At 45.5% G+C, this 19,774-nt stretch overlaps 1 protein-coding gene across 1 annotated transcript in view; it reads left to right on the top strand.

Moving 5' to 3' along the window:
* The first annotated feature begins 2,768 nt into the window (after window positions 1-2,768).
* The window catches only part of ARHGAP6 (Rho GTPase activating protein 6), a 317,422-nt gene continuing 300,416 nt past the window's right edge, over window positions 2,769-19,774 (top strand). The window contains exon 1 of the mRNA XM_054973322.1: window positions 2,769-3,329. Within this exon, the coding sequence (XP_054829297.1) occupies window positions 2,769-3,329 (561 nt within the window). The remainder of the gene's footprint in view (window positions 3,330-19,774) is intronic.

Below are 19,774 nucleotides of genomic sequence, written 5' to 3'. Positions count from 1 at the left end.
TTTAGCTTGCAATACAAGCGCTGATGTAAGTAGTGGATCAAGAGAATTGTGGCTTGCCTTTGCAGATGGGTGGTAATAACTGCAACGTTACTGTGTCTTGGTAGGCCCTCCCTTAAACAAAGAAATGGTTCCATCTCCATTTTATCTTTAGCTATGGGTGTGGGAAGGAAAACTGGTTCTCCAAAGGTGGCAGGATTATTCTACTACTTAGGCCCTCCTTTATATAAAAATATTTAAATTTCCATGTGTTTGGAGGGGGGTAGGGTGCAACAACCTGTTGCACAAATAGTGTAAATTGTGTGTGTGGGAGGGTTGATTTTGATATCTTGGGACTTGCTTTAGAGAAAAATGTTTGTTTCTGTGTATTTGTACATGAAGGAAGCTAGTTCTCCAAATATGGAAAGTTAGGTAGTTCTACTATTGTGTACCCTGTGCCCCTCACCCCAGCAATTGATAAAGTCTATGCTCTTGGAGAGGAAGAAATAATTTTACTGCCTAACATCTACAAAAGTACTTTCATCCTAGAAATGACATGTTATTCTGTAAGGATGCTCACTTTTTGACTCTAATATCGGAATATTTAAAACCCTACAGTTCCTCATTTTAAGGAACAAGCCTTTCCTGTCTGAATGAGAACTACATGCTGTATTTTTGCCAAGAAGTAACTGAGAAAGGAAGCCCACTAAGGAACTAGAGGAGCTTGAGTTGAGCCCTGTACTTGCACAAGAACCAAATAATGATGTCGGAGGCCCTCAGATTAGCAGATAGCCTTGTACAACGACATAGCTCAAATATGGAGAACCAGGCTTTCCCATTTCCTCAGTGGCCTCTCTCTCCACTGCTCAGTTGTGGCAGGAAGGAGAACCAGTGCTTGACTCTGTGCAGAAGGCCACCTTACAAAGTCAATGAGGAAAGAGAAAAAAATAGACATATAAATGTACTCGAAGTGGACACATTTCAAAAGAAAATATTTTATGTGAATATGTTTTAATTAAGAACTCTTGTATCTTTTTATTGTTACATAGAGCAGTGGTTAGGGGTTATACTTAAGCTGGGCTTACAGACAAATTGTCTTATATATTTCAATAAGGGTACACAAAAGGGAAGGTGTCTGCAAAACTGTAGCCAGACACTTTTGTGTGTGTGTTTATGCTCATTCTAAGCTGTACTGCCTGCTAGATAGGAAATAGATAAGAGTTTTGAACATGGCAAAGCAGCTCTTCACATTGGCCAAAAAACTGTCTACAGTAGTTGCAAGCATGGGAACAAGAGCATCCAATGAAGAATGCTGCTACAGAATTTGATACGGATCATATGCTGGTGCTTATATTGCCAGCTATGTTTTGAAAACAATAAACTGAGACCCATAAGAGTCTGTGTTACTGAAATCACAGTGCACATGCAGAAAATCCAGTTTCTGTTACTGTAAACATTAGACGCTTGCAAAGAATAATGAACAGGTAGATACTAAACGTTGGTTTAACATTGTAGTAAGCAGTTAATTCAGATGAAGATCGAGCAAATAAAATTCTTCAATTGTATCACTGTACCTGCTGAGAAACACTCAAGAGATTCATTTGAGCATCATTATTTACTGCTGTACGTCAGCAGACCTCAGCATCAAAGCCAGTTTTCAATCCTAGAATGTAGCTTTGTCTGAAAGAAAATGAAGAATTGTGTTTAAGCATAAACCGAACGTCTTTCTTTTAGTATGACTAGAATAGTCTCTCACACCAAGGATTACAGGCACAAATTTGTAAAGTCTGTTGGATTTCGATTATTAACTTTGCTGCCATTGCACAATTTGGAAATTGGTGCTGGGGATAGAAAATGGGCATCAATGTATCTGGTTCCAATAATTATTACTTCCAAAAGGAAAAGTGAAAAGAAAGGATGAGCTCCCTGCTCCTATGTGATTCCTATATCAGAGTAAGTTGTTACTAATAAAGCTGCCATCCATCAAGTTCACAAAGAATAATCCCCTTATCTTTCCTCGAAGGGGATGTTTTTTTCATTACAGAAACTGGACGAGTCAAAGGCAGCGGTGGGGGAAACACGGACTGAACCACTCCTCTGGGCAAGCCCCGCTCCAGCCTATACACACAAGCTGCCATACAATGAAACCCAATCTCTGTGGGACGCCGACCGGACAAGCGCTTAAACGCAGCCAAGCACCCATTGCACAACTTCCAGGCGTGCGAGTGGGGCTGGCCCGCCACAGGACGTCTCTCCTGGAGCCTGTGCGGAAAGGCGGGGACTAACAAGCCTCCACTTCAGGTGGGATCCAGTAATGGTCAAACTTGAGAGGAGGGCCGGTAGGCTAAAGGAGCGGGAGCGCTGCCGCCGCCCTAGGCTTTAACGGTGGCGTAAGCCTTGGCAGGATCAGGGCCAGCCGACGCGCAGGGTCAATAAACGGGGGCGCGCGAGGGGATTTGTTTTGTGCATGAGCGCAAGGCTAGCCAAAAGAGCGAATGTCCAGGAGGGGTGGCGAGCGAGCCAGCCAGCCTTTGACGGGCTTCACACCAGCGCCGGAATAAAGAGCAAACGCGGTGGCGTCCTTCCTTCCTCCCTCTGCCCTCCTCTACCTAATTCTTCTCCGCTTCGGCGAAGCATACCATGACCCTTCTACCGCTGCTGCCGCTGCCTCTGTCGGGGCTGAAGGCTGGCGAGGCAGCAGCAGCCTGAGGAACTCCGAGCTGTGAGGCGACGCTCCCGGGAGCGGAACGCTGGCAGAGCGGGACGGGCGGAGACGCCCCGCCGTCGCAGGGATGTCCGCACACAGCTTGCTCAACAGCGTCTTCTCCTGCTCTTCCTCACCGGCGGCCGCCGCCAGCCCCTCGTCTCCCTCCTCCTCTAGAAGCCTCTCCAAGCGGAGGCTCCGCCAGACCCGCAGCCTGGACCCGGCCATCATCGGCCAGTCGAGCAGGGAAGCCGCGGAGCCTTCAGTCCGCGCTCCCCGGGCTAGGGCGGCGGGCAGCCCCTCGGCTGAATGCCTGGCGGCCTTCTCCTCGCGCGCTCTGCTGCGCCCTGCCGGCGGGGGGCCACCGCCGGGCGCCTCCTCGCTCTCCACGCCCAGCACCCCGCAGGACAAGTCGCCGTCGGGCAGCTTCCACTTCGACTACGAGAGTCCCCGAGGCAAGCGGCACACGGCGTGGGAACTGCCTTTCCTGGCGCGCGCGCCCTCCGCCTCGGCCCTCAGCAGCGCCCCCGGCGGCGGAGGCGCCGGCGCCAACAGCATCTTCTTCTCGCCCCGCAAGTGGCTCCAGCAGAGGAAGGGCCCACAGGTGGCCAGCAGCCCCGCCTCCGCCTACGTCGTTTGGAGAACCGAGGTAGGATCTGGGAGCCGAGCGAGTTAGTAACTGTGCGGCTCTAGGGCCGAGGGTAGGGGCGTATCCCGGAGAACGGTTGCTACCCTCCAGAAAGCAACCTCTTGCCCCAAATTAAACTTGGAGAGCTCCCCGAATTATAGCTGATGTCCAGATGACAGAGGTCAATTCCGCTGCTTTGACGGGTGGACTCTGTGGCATTGTTTGTACCCACTGAGGTTTCTCCACAGGTTATATCCCCCACAGCTCCAGAAATTTCCTAACCCAGAGCAGGCAACCCTACCCACAGGGCCTACTTTCAGCATGTAACACGATTTAAAAAAAAACACTGAGCTTTTCTGGAAACCCTTTCCCCTTCCTGCCAAATACTTAATTACACGACGAGCTATGGTGGGATGCCCACGTCTGAGAGTGTGCTTGGAGCCCTCAGGGTTGCTTCCCCTGTCATGCTCCCCAAGCAGCTAGCAAGGGGGCAGAGCATGGAGAGCTTGATTCACTCGGGTTGATAGCACAAGATCTGCGTGGCGGGCAGCCCTCTCTGAGCCAAGTCCTGCACTGTTGGTGTGGCTCAAGCCCAGTGGCAATGGAAAGCAAGAATGCAATGGCTGTACCACATTAGGGGTGACAAAACACCTTGAACTGGCCCTGCCAGTACTACCAATTCCTTTTGCAAAGTTAACTACTGGCAAGGTTCTTTTCTTGTTTTCGCAGTTGGTTTAATTTGGGGCAAGAGGTTGCTTTCTGGTAGAATGGCTAAAACCCTGACAATCATTGGCATCTGCTTAGCCTATAGACATTGCAGTGCCTGCTTGTGAGGACAGGTGCAGAGGCTTTAAGTGTGCTTTGTGGAAATGTTCATTTTTCCTCAATCTCTTAATGTTTTCACTAATTATAAGAAGGCCTGAATTCTAGTCTGTGGGACCTGAAAACTCGGCCTTTTAGTTCCATGTATATGGTGGTGGTTGTGATGTGGAGATAAAGATACTCTGAGCAAGATCATAAGTGTTTGCTTGAGTATTGTGCATTCCAAGGTTGAACCCTGATACTGGAAAGGTTCCTGGTGAGCTCTACTTGTGTTATCTTCAGTAAAGAACACAGTGTTAAATGCTTCCATGGCATTATATATTGATATTGGTGTGTGTGTGTGGGGGGGGGGGAATGTTGGCTATGATTGCTAGTCATTAAGGTACAAACAAAACATTGTCTTACTCACTGACTTAGTATGCATGGAGTCTCAACCTGTTATACCCTCCAAGCCCGAAAAAGGTAATACACAAAATACGAAATCATTTGTTGCATCACAGTGGTCTAGTAATGTTGAACCACCTATCAGCTGCAAACCATCAGAGATTGAGAGACCTGATAGATATAAACTGGTTAGAATCTGGAAAGATCATTTGTTTCCTTACTGAGGTCTTCCTCCCTCCCCAGCTGTTGTGGCTTTTGGGGGGCTCTACCTCCCCGTATCCCCAGCTCTGCCACCCAGTTCCGAAGCCTGCTTAGGTACAGTCATCAGTGTTGCCAACTGCCTGGAGAACAAGATGGTCTCTCTCTAAAAAGAGGCTTGCTGGGTTATTTACCAGATGATGTTACTTTAACTCCATGCCATAAATATCTCCAGCTGCCCAGTTCTGCACATTAAACCTCTATTAAAGGAGTAGGACTCCCCCCCCCCCATGTTGGTTGGCAGCCCATCTTATGCCACCCCTCTCCTGCCACCAGTAGTCTTTTTGCTGACTAGCACAACAGTGATACCTGCTACCGTTTAAAGGAGAGGGGTAGGCACAAAGCAATCCAGAGAGGTAGGAAGATACCATACCACTGTGCCAAAGCTCTATTGATGTTGCAAGTGCTTCTGCATTCCTAGCTGCTGTGAGAGCAGGACAAGGAATTTTGGAGTAGTTCTTATAAATGAGTCCTTTCCGAGCCTACAGCTGGAGCTCTTCAGTCGCTGACTTCTTTCATGGAGTGCCTTCTAGTCCTGATGCTTGCCATGTTAGCATAGTTATGATATACTCTGGGAGGAAGAATATATACAAAATGTGCAACATCAGAGATGCCAAAGGCCACTGAATAAAGTTATTTTTGTTTAACTCAGGTGCTTCTTGAGAGAGAAGAACAGTGATTAAGGTTACTTTAAAGATAAGATTGTTCAGTGAATTTATGGTTGTTCTCATGAGGAGAGGCTCACAATTGTACTACTATGCACAATGATGATAGAATGTTACAGAATTTCTTAGTGCTTTTCTTCTTTGTTCATGTTCACAAGTAATGAAGTGCTTGGATTACATGCTATCCATTTTCTGTGTGTGTTTTAAGGATTTGTTGTTGCTGTTGCTATTGTTGTTGTTAATGGTACGTTGTGGTTCTCTTTTTCAGAGGCAACTTATTTTTCTGTCTATTACAATTTTGTTAGAGCTTCCTAGAACTGAGTCAGATGTCTCTACAGGTGTCATAAACCTTTCCCTTTGCATTGGTCATTAGCAGTCTTTTTTCTGGGAAAAGAGGCGGTGGAACTCAGTGGGTTGCCCTTGGAGAAAATGGTCACATGGCTGCTGGCCCCATCCCCTGATCTCCAGACAGAGGGGAGTTTAGATTGCCCTCCGCGCCATGTGGCGCGGAGGGCAATCTAAACACCCCTCTGTCGAGATCAGGGGGTGGGGCCACCAGCCATGTGACCATTTTCAAGAGGTTCCGGAACTCCATTCCACCGCGTTCCAGCTGAAAAAAAGCCCTTGTCATTAGGTTTGTGCTTGAATTTGCATCCATCAGTAAAAGCTGATGAGCACTTGCAGCAAGGTCTAGTATTTTTGTTTCACTTGTGGATGAATAAAGAATTTCTGTACCATATTCTATAAGATGTCGTTCAGCTACATGGTTAATGTTATTGGTGTTCTAAGTAAAAACTAATAAACACCCAGCAAAATGTGTAGTCCAGATCATAGATGGTACACTGCTGAGGTCAGATTATGTTGGAGTGGACTCATGGCATATTCTTGATGGATAAAGTCATCTGCATAATGGCTTTTAGAGTGGGGAAATTTTAAAATTTCAGGTAGGGTCTTAATGTTTCTGATGTTTTTGTAGGGCTGTTTAGGGTTTTCGCTGTGTGGGAACAAAGTGTGGAGGATATGATGTTTAATAAATCTAGTGACCTTTTAAAGTCCTAAAATGTGCTACATGGTCAAACATGACATTTTTATAGCTTGATTATGCCATTTCTTAAAAAAGCATGAGCAGAAATGATGAATTGTGTATTTCAAACACATGCATACACATTCACATACCAATCGTGGAAGAATTCTTTAAACTCCCATTGAAAGGTATGCTGTTTGTTTGTAAGGTCAACTTTACACGCAGTTTTATACCATATATAGTTGTAATGGGCATATAAAAGTCTTCCAGCTCTTGCAAGTACTTAACCATAAGCATGCATGACTTTGGTTCGAGTATTTTTTTCTGTCATATACTCTCAGGCTGTTTGTAAAAATTACACTAGAATACAATGCCACATAGTGAGAGAGCCATGGTATTATACTTGGTTATGTTGGTCAAAGTGTAAAGGTTCAGTAGTATTCATAGATAAATATCCCTGTTAACCTGTTTATTACCTGTCCTGAGTTCTTAAGCTGGAAAGGTAGAAATGCATTGTAATTTTTCCTTATCTGCACTGCAGACATGTAAAACTGAGAAATAAATGAGACAACTGTGAAGTTAAGGGTTGCAACTAGTCAAACACTGATCTCTAGATTTTATTTACAGTACCATAAAGTTATAGGTGTTATGTTTTATGCAGACATGCAAATATAGACATAACTACAGAGCTAACATTTCATGACAGTATGGCTTACATCACATACCATATAGATATTATTTGGATGTGAGTATTGTCACGATTGTGGAGGCTTGTTCTTTCATGTTTCCCTCACAGCCTGTGTCAACTGCAGGTTTAAGTTAGCCTGTGCTAATATTCAGCCTTACTGTGATAATGAAGAAGCACTTAATTTCATACTGAAGTCACGTGCTGGACTCAGCATGGATTAAGTAGCAATTCTAATATGTTTTTGATGTAGTTGTCTCAGTTTAATTATTTCATAGGAATGTATAAATGGTTGTATTACACACAAATGATGACGTTTTCTTGGCGGACTCTTTATGGAGTGGTTTGCCATTGCCTTCCCCAGTCATCTATACTTTACCCCCAGGAACCTGGGTACTCATTTTACTGACCTCAGAAGGATGGAAGGCTGAGTTAACCTTGAGCTGGCTACTTGAACCCAGCTTCCGCCAGGATCGAACTCAGGTCGTGAGCAGAGCTTGGGCTGCAGTACTGCAACTTACCACTCTGCACCATGGGACTTTTAAGTTATGAGATATGCAGTTGTAAATGGCTGTAATATTCAGAAAGCCTGTTATTTCCTCCCTGTCACTGGGGTGGGGGGCTTTGTGAAAATCAGCAGCTGAACATCATTATGTCAATATAAGATTATAATACATGTAACAGATTCTCTGAAGTCCCAGCTTGCTTTTTTTAAAAACCAAGGCCAAATCAACACTTACTGGCATAATGCTAAACAGTCAGAATGATAGCATCTTCCTGGCGAGTTTTATGACATCATCACACCACGATGCTGCTCTCATGGCGCAATGACATCAGAAAAAGCGCCAGGAAGACACTATCATTCCGACTGTTTAGCCCTATGCTGGTAAGTGTGGATTCAGCCCAAGTCTCTAGCATCTTTTGTTACAGATACACAAGGGTAAAGCAACAAAAGGGGCTAGAGACTTTTAAAAATGAAAGCTGGGAATTGATAGCGTCTGGGGTCTGAGGCGCAGCCGCCAAACTTGCCGGGAGGAGGGGACGGGAGACAGCTGGGAGATAGCCGCCCAGTTGCCCCAGCAGGCTCTCAGGGCCAGAACCTACCTACACAGGAGGGAGGGAAAGAAGCACCCAAGCCTCAGAGGGTTAGAAAGGGCAGGTGGAGGCAAGCTAGTCCCACCCTCCAGTGGGAGTCTAGGAGGCCAGGCAGGGAGAGTGGGGTCAACCCAGAGGGGACCAGAGCAGAGGGAGAGGGAAAAGGCAGTGGGGACAGAAAGACAGCAGCTGACCAAACAGTAACCTTACCAGCCAGGGAGGAGAAGCAGCCACAGCAGCTCAGAGCCACGCCCCACCCTGCAGCCCAGCTAGAAGGCAACAACCTGGCTCAGGGGATGCCAGGAACAAAGCAACTCCAGGTGGAGCTGCCTGAGGCACTCTGTTGGAGAAGCTGGGCAACCAGCCAAGGAGACACAGCTAGGCCTGCCTTCAGCAATCAGCTCAGCCAGAGAGGCTTGACAGCCAGCCAACGAGACACAGCTGTAGCTGGCCAACGCAGCCAAATTAGCTACCCCAGCTGGAGGCAGCCCAGGACAATGCTGGAAGGCAAAAGAGTGATGTGGCCTGGCAGGTGGAGCCTGGGATGAGGGGTAGGATATAAGGAAAGTCCATTCACAGGGCATGGTGGGTTGTCTAGGAGGAGTGGAGTAGGAGTTGTTGGAGGGATGGAGGAAATGAGCAAGCAAGGAAAGAAGGTGGCGAAGAAGGAAGGAGGACACAGGAGCAGGGCTAGGTTGAGCGGGCTTGCTGATGGCTTGAGAGGGTGTATAGGTGAGGCATACCTCCCCTCCTTCCACAAAGCAGGACCCTGCAACAGCAGCACTCCGGTGCCAAAGCCAGGTACCCTGGCGCTCAACGCAGCAGCGCCCGGGAGAAAACCTGACAGAACTTGTTACTCATATTGTTATAATATTATATTGACATAATGATATTCAGTTTAGGGATGCCAGACCCCCACTGGGGGCGGGGGATCCCCTGCCCCCACACCCTGACCCTGCTTACCTGGCCAGTGGGGGGAGGGGCGCCTTCTGTGCATGCTCCTCTGTGGTACTGCACGCTCCTGTGTGCTGCCGCCGCCCAGATTGGGCCCATTTTGGCCCGGATTGCGGCTGCTGCAGAGCACAGGAGCGCTCCTGTCCTCTGCAGGGGCCCAAAATGTGCCCGTTTCGGCACAGAGCAGGCTTGTTTGGGGCCTGTTTTGGTGCGGATCGGGCCCGTTTTGAGCCTCTGTGGAGCGTGAGAGTGCTCTTGCGCTATGCAGCAGCCCAAAAACGTGCCCATTTTTTCCAGGATCGGGCCTGTTTTGGACTGCTGTGGAGCGCAGGAGCACTCCCGCGCACCACAGCGGCTCAAAACGGGCCTGATCTGCACCAAAATGGGCCTGAAATGAGCCCAATCTGGGCCAAACCGGGCACATTTTGGGCCCTTGTGGAGTGTGGGCACACGCCCGCGGGCTACATGATGATGTCACTTCCTGGAAGTGTGCGCACACACCCCCACCAAAACAGGTAAATTCCAGGCCCCAATCCCCCACTGGGAGTTTGAGGGGATCTGGCAACCCTTATTCAGTTGATGACTTTAATAAAAACTGAAACCCTTGGTGGTGCAGGAGGGGAGTCACGGCTGCTTCTGGGAGACTGAGGTAGGGAAGCTCTGTTGCCTCTGGCCTGTACTGGCTGCAGCACTAGGGAGACTAAGAGCCAAACTACAAGTGACGTCTTACACAGGTTGGACACTAGTCGGCTTCCCTCAAGTTTTGATGGGAAATGTAGGCGCCCTGGTTTTACAGCTTGGCTCTCCATTACAGCTGCAAGACCAGGATGCCTACATTTCCCATCAAAACTTGAGGGAAGCCGACTAGTGTCCAACCTGTGTAAGACGTCATTTGTAGTTTGGCTCTTAGTAAACAAGCCTGTTCCTTATGTTGAAAGCACTTAAGTGATCTCTGAATTGACTGACTCAGGTTTTTTTTAAGGTAAATTGCAGCCTTGATAGTGGTGGGTGGGTTGAAAATGGGAGCTTTTGAGACCATTGGAATCTATTCAGTATTTAGATGCTGCAGCACATCTTTCTACAACATAAATGGACCCTAGATAATAGGCTCTGCAGGTGTGAAAGGAAGTGTGGAAAAAACTCAGTTGTCCTAAAATGAAAGGAATCATGTATTTTGGCTGCTTCCACATACCTCAGAAATGGTTATTGGTGGGATAGGAGACCGAGGAAGATGGAGGTGGTGGTTTTTTAAAACTGGCCGTGGAACTTGCTAGAATATTTACCATACCTAGCCATTGTTCCTGTGAAAATTCAAGATTTTTGCCATCAAAACTCAATCTTACCCACTTTATCCACAGCTCATGAATTTGCCCAAACTAGTTTAAAGCACACTTTTCCACTTCTGCCACAGAGGAGCACTCCTGAATTGTGATCCTCACTTTCAGTAAGAGCACAGCTTGATCCAGGGCAGACCGTAAATCCATTCCTAAATCAGTTTTGCTACAATAGATTTTCTGTTTTTATCTGGATTCTGTTCACTCCCAGCCCCTCACTGGCTCTGGATGCTGCTGAAGTCTACCACTTCCTTGCTTTTAGAGGGAGAGAGAGACAGACACAGACAGAGAACTTTATAAAAGTAGTAGCTGTTGTTAGGGACAAACCTGAATGATATGTTCACTTAAGGGATCATGAATCATGACTGGGTAAGGTTAACACATTGAAGTGCAGGAATTAGTACCTTTGTCTCCTATGTCAAAATTGAACACTGCCTTCATGAAGCTCTGCGCGGCTATGTTCACATTTGGTTCCAGGTCCCTTTGGTCTTGGACAGTGAGATTTTAGTGGGTGTCATTTTTAGTCAGTATTACTGAATGAGTCAAGCAGTGGAAGGGTCATAGGGAGAAGACAGCATTACAGGATCAAGAGGAGATCTTACATTGGTATCCTGTGAAAAAAAAAATTGTGGGGAGGAGATCACTGCCAAACAATGCTGCTGAATTTTTTACCTCTTGTGTGTATATGTATATGTCTTCCTGCTTCTAATCTTATCACCAGCTCCTGTGAATTTCCAGGCCCAGTGGTGAGTGGGAGTGTCACCTTACAGTGAAAATATCAAGCACTTAAACTTTGAGTGATCTGTCACAGGAAAGCAGTATGGAACATCCATGTCATAGGTCCAGGTGACAGAAATCAGCATTATGGTACAAAGTTTCTCAAGGTGGTTTTTGTATTTCGCGTGCTTCTTTCCTATCACTCAAATTATGATATATTTTCTGAGCAAATGCCCCTTTGTAGCAGAGCCAATGAAGTAAGCATGTGTTTGTAGTTTTAGTTGAGCCTTCATGAACAAGCTTCTGTTTCTTCTTCAAGGTATGTATATTGGGTTACCAACTGACTGGAGAAAAAAGACCCATCTCTTTATTAGAAGCTTCCTCTTTTCCTCTTTGCCATGCTGTGATGCAAGAGTAACATGAATGAAAATCTGCACCAGAAGTAAAACTAGAAGAAACTTGTTGTAAGTTTCACTCCTTCCCAGACCATTTAGCATTTCTGTGCTAGTGAGGTTTTTTTATTTTTTGCATGTTGAATGTTTGACTTGTGAGCTTGATATGTACTATTTCCCCAAAGCCCCAAATGCCATAGGAGTAGTCTATGAACAGATAATTTGCATAAGAACTGTGCTTATCTTCATATCCCTCCTCTTAGAAAACCTCCACACATGTAGAGAAACTCCATTTCCAAGTAAATAATCCTTGCATATATGTCTTGTACACATGTGGTTTACAGGGATTACAGTATTAGCTGCACAAATGATTAATCATTTGAATAAAGATAGCAATTTTCTGTTCTGCTATTACACTTAAGCTGTTAAATTGCCTTCTGGGAAGCAACTCAGATTTCCAAAAGTATTCAGGAACAGCTAGAAACATTTTTGTTAAGTGTTATTACACACTAGGTAGTCCCTTTGGCGTCATATCTCTTTGTAAAGTTATTTTAGAGAAATGGAATAAAAATCACCTCTGTCATATCAAACGTTCTTGCCTCCTCCTTTTAATGCAGTCTGGACTTGGACCATGTGTGGTATGGTTGCATCTTCTGCTGTGAGTAAATTCTTAACTGGTCCATTCCCAAGTGAAAGAGTTGCAGGATTAAACAGTTTTTATAGATGGTCATCAGTTTGAAAGAACAGTGTCTTTGCCACGCCAGCCGGAATGAAGAGACAGACACAGGCTTGGAATTAAAGGGCCGTTTATTAAATGACCGTAACATAAACAAGGCAAGGGCCAACTAAGCGGTACAGGTCAAGCCCTGGGGTCAACTCCGGATCTCCGCCTTGACCTGTCTGGGCGAGCCCCACGGCCCCGGGTGTAGGCCATCCTTTGAATGGCTGCAACCCGGGCTGCCAAGCAATGGATCCCCATTGAAGCACCTGTTATGCCCCAGCCGCACGGCATGAGGGGAGGCCTTGTATTGAGGATCCCCGCAGGTTTCTGCCAGTGTACGGTAGCTGTAAGCAGGCATACCGCCCTTAATGGCAGCCCTGTCCCCACTCAAGGGGAAGCGCCACAGGGTGCTCACCAGCCCGCACCCTATTCCCAAAATCTCCTGCCACCACAAGGGTCAAGCCTCTGCTTAGACCCTCGCACCCCACAGGTAGCCTAGAGCCACCTGAAGCCCTTGCCGCAGGTCATCCATAAAAATGTCATTGCCCTCCGGTGACAAATGCACACCGTCGCCTCGGTAAAGGCGGGCAAATTCGGCCCTAGTATTGGGGTGTGGCAGATAAATGCCCAAGCCTTGCCCCAAAGATTTCTTGATGGCATGGTTGGCCTTACGTCGGGCCCCCTCTATGGCCTTGGGATTTAAGGCTTCCCACCAAACCCGTCTTTGTAACGTCTCTGACCAAATTATAAGCATGCTCTGCCATCGGCTGCTTATATATCTCAGGTCCTCAGCTACTTGCAATGACAGGGCCTTGCCCTGTACCAGCCCAAGGTCATTACCACCCAGGTGAATGACCAAAATGTGCGGGGGAGGACCCTTCCATCCCCAAAACAGAAGGGGCAGCAGGCCAGGCCATCTTAGGCTGTGCCGGCCCTGCCACTCCACAGTGGCCACAGCACTCAAACCCAGTTGAGATCCAATCAGCGTTCTCCTGGCTTGGTGGGCTGCCCAGAACACCATGCTGTGGCCACAAATCAGGATTCTCTTCCTCGCTTGGCCCGACACGGCACCTGAGGAAAGAGCAATTAGTTGCCATTTAAAGTTGAGGCAGGGGCCGGACGTAGGAGCGATACGCCCCAGACTGCCACCTGCCCACTCTCTGTATTGCCTGCTGAGGGTACCCCATAGCAGCTGCTGTCGAGGCTGCCCCAATCTGAAAGGAGTGGATGCTGAATTTGACCCCTGACAGGCCAATTCTCTTAAGTGCCCTCTCTGTCATAGCCCAGAACTGAAACTTAGTTAACAGGGACTGATCTTTGTGGCGGAACAAGACCCCTTGGTCATCCCCACGAAGTATGACATATTCCCTGAGGGCCTTAACGGGGCACAGCTCCTGCTCATCGCAGGAGTCGAGAAGCAAAGTGCTGCCTCACTGTCGCTGGTCCGTCTTGGACCGCCTAATCAAAAGGGAGACTTTATCCCCTGCAAACTTAACATCTTTGGCAGCCAGGGCACGGCCGGAAGTATCCCCACGGGACGAGGGCACTAGCTCGCTGATTCGCAGAGCTCCAAAGAAGGCTGTCAAGGAAGCTGCGTGAAATAGCTTCCTTTCAAACGCCGAGGAACATACCTCACCCCAAGCGGTTCCCAGCCCCCTCAAAACAGAAGGGGAGATGGGCTGCCTGGGGTCACTTGGCGTTCTCACTTCCCTGGCCCACCCCTCTAACATCTTCCTAATTTTGAAAACACCCGTGAATTCAGGAAGGCTGTGCGCCTTACTGGCAAAGGCCAAGGCAGCTAGCTGTCCCCTGATAGTTTTTACAGAAAGACCCCTCCCATGCTGCACTACACAAAAGTGCATCAGGTGCTCAGGGGGGATGGGCCACGGCTGCCGGAGCCCCGCTGATGCCCTGAACTGGTAAAGCTGCCCTACCGCACGGTCGTAGGCCCAGCATGTGCTGGGGGCAATGGACAGCTGGATTGCTCTATTTACTTCTGCCGTCCAAGCTCCCACAGCTCCTGGGGCGTCCTTGCTGGTTGCCTGTCGGCCCAGGGGGCAAGCTGCCAGAATCGCTCCATCTGTTGGCGAGACAAAGCATCTGCCACACCATTGTTAACGCCTGGAACGTGTCTGGCCCTAAACAAAATGTTCTTCTGCAAACATTTCAATGTAAAGGCCCTTTACCAGCCTCATCACCCTGGGGGATCTAGATGCCATGCTGTTGACCACATGCACCACAGCCAAGTTGTCACACCAAAAGTGGACAGCTTGGTTCGCCAATTGTGATCCCCTAAGCCACACAGCCACTAACAAGGGAAAGAATTCCAAAAACGTAAGGTCTTTGGACAGTCCAAGTGAAAGAGTTGCAGGATTAAACAGTTTTTATAGATGGTCATCAGTTTGAAAAAACAGTGTCTTTCCAGAAGGCTGACATTTTATGTCAGAGCATAACTTCTTTGAACATTCAAAACTGTGCTGGTTGCATTTTTTGAAATCCTACAAATAGAAAGGATTCTAGGAGCAACAGGAGAAAGTTAAGATCTGTTCTCCCTTCCCATGGGCTTGTCTAGACACCTGGACATCTAGTTAGGTTCTAATTGTCATAGAAATCATATTTGAGAGAGTTCGTCTTAAATTCTAAGTAAGTTTTCAATGTTTAAGCAAGCAATATTCTACTGTAAATTTTCACGAGAAGGGGAAGCTGAGAAAATAAGTTCCTTTCCCCCTACTCCTGATGACCGTGACTGACTATAGCTATTCAAAACAAAAATATACCTATATCTATACTATGTGCAGTGTTGGTGAGAAGGCAGCATGGCATAGCCTAATCCTGTCAGCTCTGGGAAGCTAAGCAGGGTTGGTAGTTGAACGGGAGACCTCAAGGGAAGAATCTGCAAGGGAAGGCAATGGCAAACCATCTCTACTTCTCATCTATCTTGAAGTTCCCTTTCTAGGATCACCATAAGCTGGTTGCAGTTTAGCAGCACATACATACATATAAGTGCCATGTCTTTCACCGGCTCCCCACAATTCATTGTCAGCCTGAGGCAAATGTGCTTGTCGCTGTTGTGTAGTTACAAACTTAATAATTCTTATGAATGCAGTGGGGTTGTGTGACCCACACCAAAGAAGATGCTAAACCTTTAGAGATGGGCCACATCCATTTGCTTTACTATCCCACAGCTGAAGTGGCATGTGTCCCTCTTCTGGAAAGCAGTATTAGGCTACCACTTTCTTCAGGTAAGCATTTTATATCTTTTGTTGCAGACTTTATCCCTAATTTAATTCTTATTGGGGTCTATATTCCTGTAACTTCTCTTTGTTCTTCCTTGTCTTAAGCTTGGGAGCAGGAGGGCTTGCTGCTCCTTATGCCATCATTTCAAGAGAGAAGGGAGACTATGTTCAAACATTTTATTATCTAACTGGATTATTTAGGTTTCTTTTTTTTTTTTGGTTGTGGTTGCAGTTTTACTAAAGGTACAAGTATATTTTGATATATACTTGTGTTTGTGCTGTGCATATTAACTTAATATGCTGATGAATAATCATGTATCTGTATGAAGTGACCATTGTTTCTAGTGGCACTCGCATTAGTGGTATGAAAGAAAACATCCCATTTGTTTTTTAAAAATCAGACTTCTTAAATCTACTACAAGTGACATTAGTGAGCAGTTAACACAGCTCATATTCCTTTCTGTTCTCCATACTCTCTAAACAATCTAAAAATATTCCTCCAACAGGAAATGTCTTTCATTTTGTTATATCATTTTCTTCCCATAGGAGGCATTATTTCTAATCTTTTAAGTAATGTTCCCGAACTAACCCAAAGTAACCCTCTACTGTTCTCAGAATTTCAGTGTCAGTTTAGAGAGATTGGTGCCTATGTGTAATATTTAGTAATTTTAAAAAATGCTATGCTTTCAACCCAAATGGGGTCTCCACGGTGATGAACATTTCAACTTTAAAGCAACATTTAAATTAAAGTCTATATTCAATAGAAACATATGAACACACATGGCAGATCGAACTCAAGGGGAAAGATAACCCATTCATGATTTGCCTTTGCATAAAAATAATAATTTAAAATTATTATTATAGTAAACTAGCTGCTTCCATATTTACATGCTGAAGCACAACATTTTGCCACCTTTCGGGTGATTTCATTAAAATAATCACCAAGGAGAAAGAAAAGAGGTATAAAATTTATAAGATCTGCCTGGGTATTTGGGTAGAATTAGAGTGATATATATTTGCTGAATGTCCTTGTAAAATGAACAGTACTATAGGACGTGCTCGACTGTTTTAATCATGCCTGATTGGCAAGGGTAGATATGTAGGGAATATGTGAATGTTTCCCTTCCAGAAGAGCTGGTGGTAACACATTAAAGTGGGCCAAAGTAAAGGCTCTACAGTATTTAGAGGAATATTTTGCCCATATGCAAAAGTTCACTTCAACTGGATATGTGTTGTATTTTTCCCTCTTCATTCTCCGGAGCTCCCCAGACTGTTTACAGTGGAACAGGTGGTCCCATAGAGCTATAGTGCACCCAGTGCATATCTGTGGTTGAGACCTGGAGTGCTGCACCTTGCAGGATAGTTGTATGGGGCAGATGCAGTTAAAGAGAGCAGATCCCTCACAGCTTCTGTTCAAGAGCTGCCTAGACAGTGAGGTGTCCCTGGGATGAATTTTTTAACAACATTTACACCAAATTGATAAGCACTGGTCTGCTCTGTTTGTGCTTAGAACGTCTTAAGTCATCATCAGCTTGCTCTTACCTTTTGGGGGTGGTGATGGTGGTGGAAAGACTTGGAATTACCTTCATTGTGCATTCTTCCCATCTCTCAGGCTTATCATATGTTTTGCCTTCTATACCCAGTTATAAAGCAAAGTGGAAAGTTTGTGCAAAGTGTTGGCTTCATATTTCTAAAGCAGCAGAATTAAGGGGTGAACCTACTCTTATGAATATAAGATCATACGGGTAATGTGTGTATGACTAATGTGTTTTTCAGCAGTACTTTCTTTCTCATGCTACAGTAGCAATTACAATCCTTAATAGTCTTTCTGTCCCTGGACTGAACCAGTTTTGTTCTTTAACTCTGAACACGTAGTATATTTGTCATATGGATGCAAAGTTATCAGGCAGTTCAATTCTTCACCAATAGATTATCATGAGCAATGGTAGATCTGTTATTGCTGGAAGCTGGGATGAGTTATTTTAATATTTTTCTGTGCTGCAAATCAATTTAGAATGTTTCTTTATATTAGTAATTGGTGAAGGGTTTTAACTGTAGTGCCCTTGGAACAGACCTCCCTGGATGACTTTCAGTCCATTTAGTCATCCATTAATTAAAACTCTTTGGCTTCTCCTTTCCCAGCTATTGACTAGTCATTCCTGTCTGCATTCTAGTCCGCGAACGTAAGGAATCCTAGCAGTACAACGAAACATTGACTTGCTACTTTTAAAGAACAGTAATTGTGTTGTGTGTTCAGACCAAGTAGTGTGGTAGATTAAAATTGTAAGTCCTAAAAATGCTAGGAGGAAGATAGTTTGTATTTTTGGCTTAATTTGTCCATGTATGGTGTGAAATGCTTTGCTGTGGATCCTTAAAGTACTATAAATACTCCAACAATATATACACGTTCATATTTCAGTGTAGATTATTGAGAAGCCATGTTTCATTTTTACAATAGCTTACTTTTAAAAATGCTAAATTAAATTATAATAAATTATTATGATCTTGTTTTATCCATGCATTTGACCATCTCTTTTCCCCATTGCAAAGCAAACCAACTAGGCCAAGAGATAAACTAAACAGTCCCCCAACAGGGAGCTGGAGGATGAAGGGAGTTGGAAGTTGTAGAGCACTGCAGGCTTTATCTGCTTCTGTTTGGAGAAACAAATCAGTTATGGCAGTTGTAATTTTGTATCTTAAGCTAAAGTTAGCTAATGAGTTAGTGTTAAGACTGCAGAGGAGTTAGCCGTGTTAGTCTGTGGTAGCAAAATCAAAAAGAGTCCAGTAGCACCTTTAAGACTAACCAATTTTATTGTAGCATAAGCTTTCGAGAATCAAGTTCTCTTCGTCAGATGCATGGTACAGAAACTGGTCAAATATAGAAGAGGAGGGGGGAGGAGGAATTCCAATTCAGCTGCTGAATTGGAATTCATGTGCAAATTTGACTCTGTCAAGCTGGGACTGAATAGGGACTATGAATGGTTATCACATTATCACAGGTAACAGATTTCCTTTACAGAGGCGGGGTCTGGGGGAGCCCAGTGGCACCTGGCGTGGGCTTTCGGGGACCACAGTTCTCTTTGTTAGATGCATCTGACGGGGAGAGCTGTGGTTATCAAAGGCTTATACTACATTGGAATTGGATAGTCTGGTTGTTTTGCTGCTACAAACCAACACGGCAAACTCCTTTGAAGCCTCACACAAGCCAACTAATCTCCACACCAAAAGGAGATGTTTACATTTACTAGCAAAGGAATGTTTTGGTTGCATCCTCCCTCTCCCCCCCTAATTGCATCTTCTCTCTCCTCCCCCCTCCCCCCTCCTCTTCTATATTTGACCAGTTTCTGTATCAGGCATCTGATGAAGAGAACTTGATTCTCGAAAGCTTACGCTACAGTAAAATTGGTTAGTCTTAAAGGTGCTACTGGACTCTTTTTGATAGTGTTAAGACTGTGTTATGTCCTGTTAATTATCTCATTTACTTTCCCTGTGGGGACTAGGGTGTTGCCAACAGCCAGGTGGAGCCTGGAGATCTTCTAGAATTACAATTGATCTCCAGACTATAGATATCAGTTCCCCTGGAGAAAATGGCTGCTTTGGAGAGTGGACTCTGGCATTATACCCTGCAGAAGCATCTCCCCTCCACAAACCCCACCCTCCCCAGGCTCCACCCCTCCAAATCTCCAAGGATTTCCCAACCCAGGTTTGGCAAATCTAATGGGGACCCAAAGCACTTAAATCATTCTCCTCCTCAACAACCCTGTGAGTTACAGTTCACAGTACTGTTATTCTTTTCCCCCTTTAACCAACCTTGTTGACCTCCCTATTAGGGATAATAAAAGTAGGAGGAAGGGGGTTCTGATCTGTTGTAAGCTTAAATTCTTTTAAGATGGTCATTATTCCTCAACATCCTTGTAATAATTAAAAAAATTAAAGGTAGAAAAAAGCACAGCTTGTATCCCAAAAGTTAAAAAAAGGGTAAAAGAAAGTAAAATAAAAACAAGGTAAGAAAATAGGGGAGACAGCCTTCTTTCACATTAGGCCAATCTCAAACTCAAACAGTCTTGATGGAATCTGGACATTTTGAAATGATAATCAGTCTCAAAGGGTCACCTGTTAATGTGCCTCCTCTCAGAGGGGCAAGAGAGAGATTTATCACCTCTCTCTCTCTCACTAGTG

This window comes from Eublepharis macularius, chromosome 3 (genome assembly GCF_028583425.1).
Source record: "Eublepharis macularius isolate TG4126 chromosome 3, MPM_Emac_v1.0, whole genome shotgun sequence".
Classification (NCBI taxonomy): domain Eukaryota; kingdom Metazoa; phylum Chordata; class Lepidosauria; order Squamata; family Eublepharidae; genus Eublepharis; species Eublepharis macularius.
Note: the sequence above shows the minus strand (reverse complement) of the source record. Positions and strands in the feature narration are given on the sequence as shown.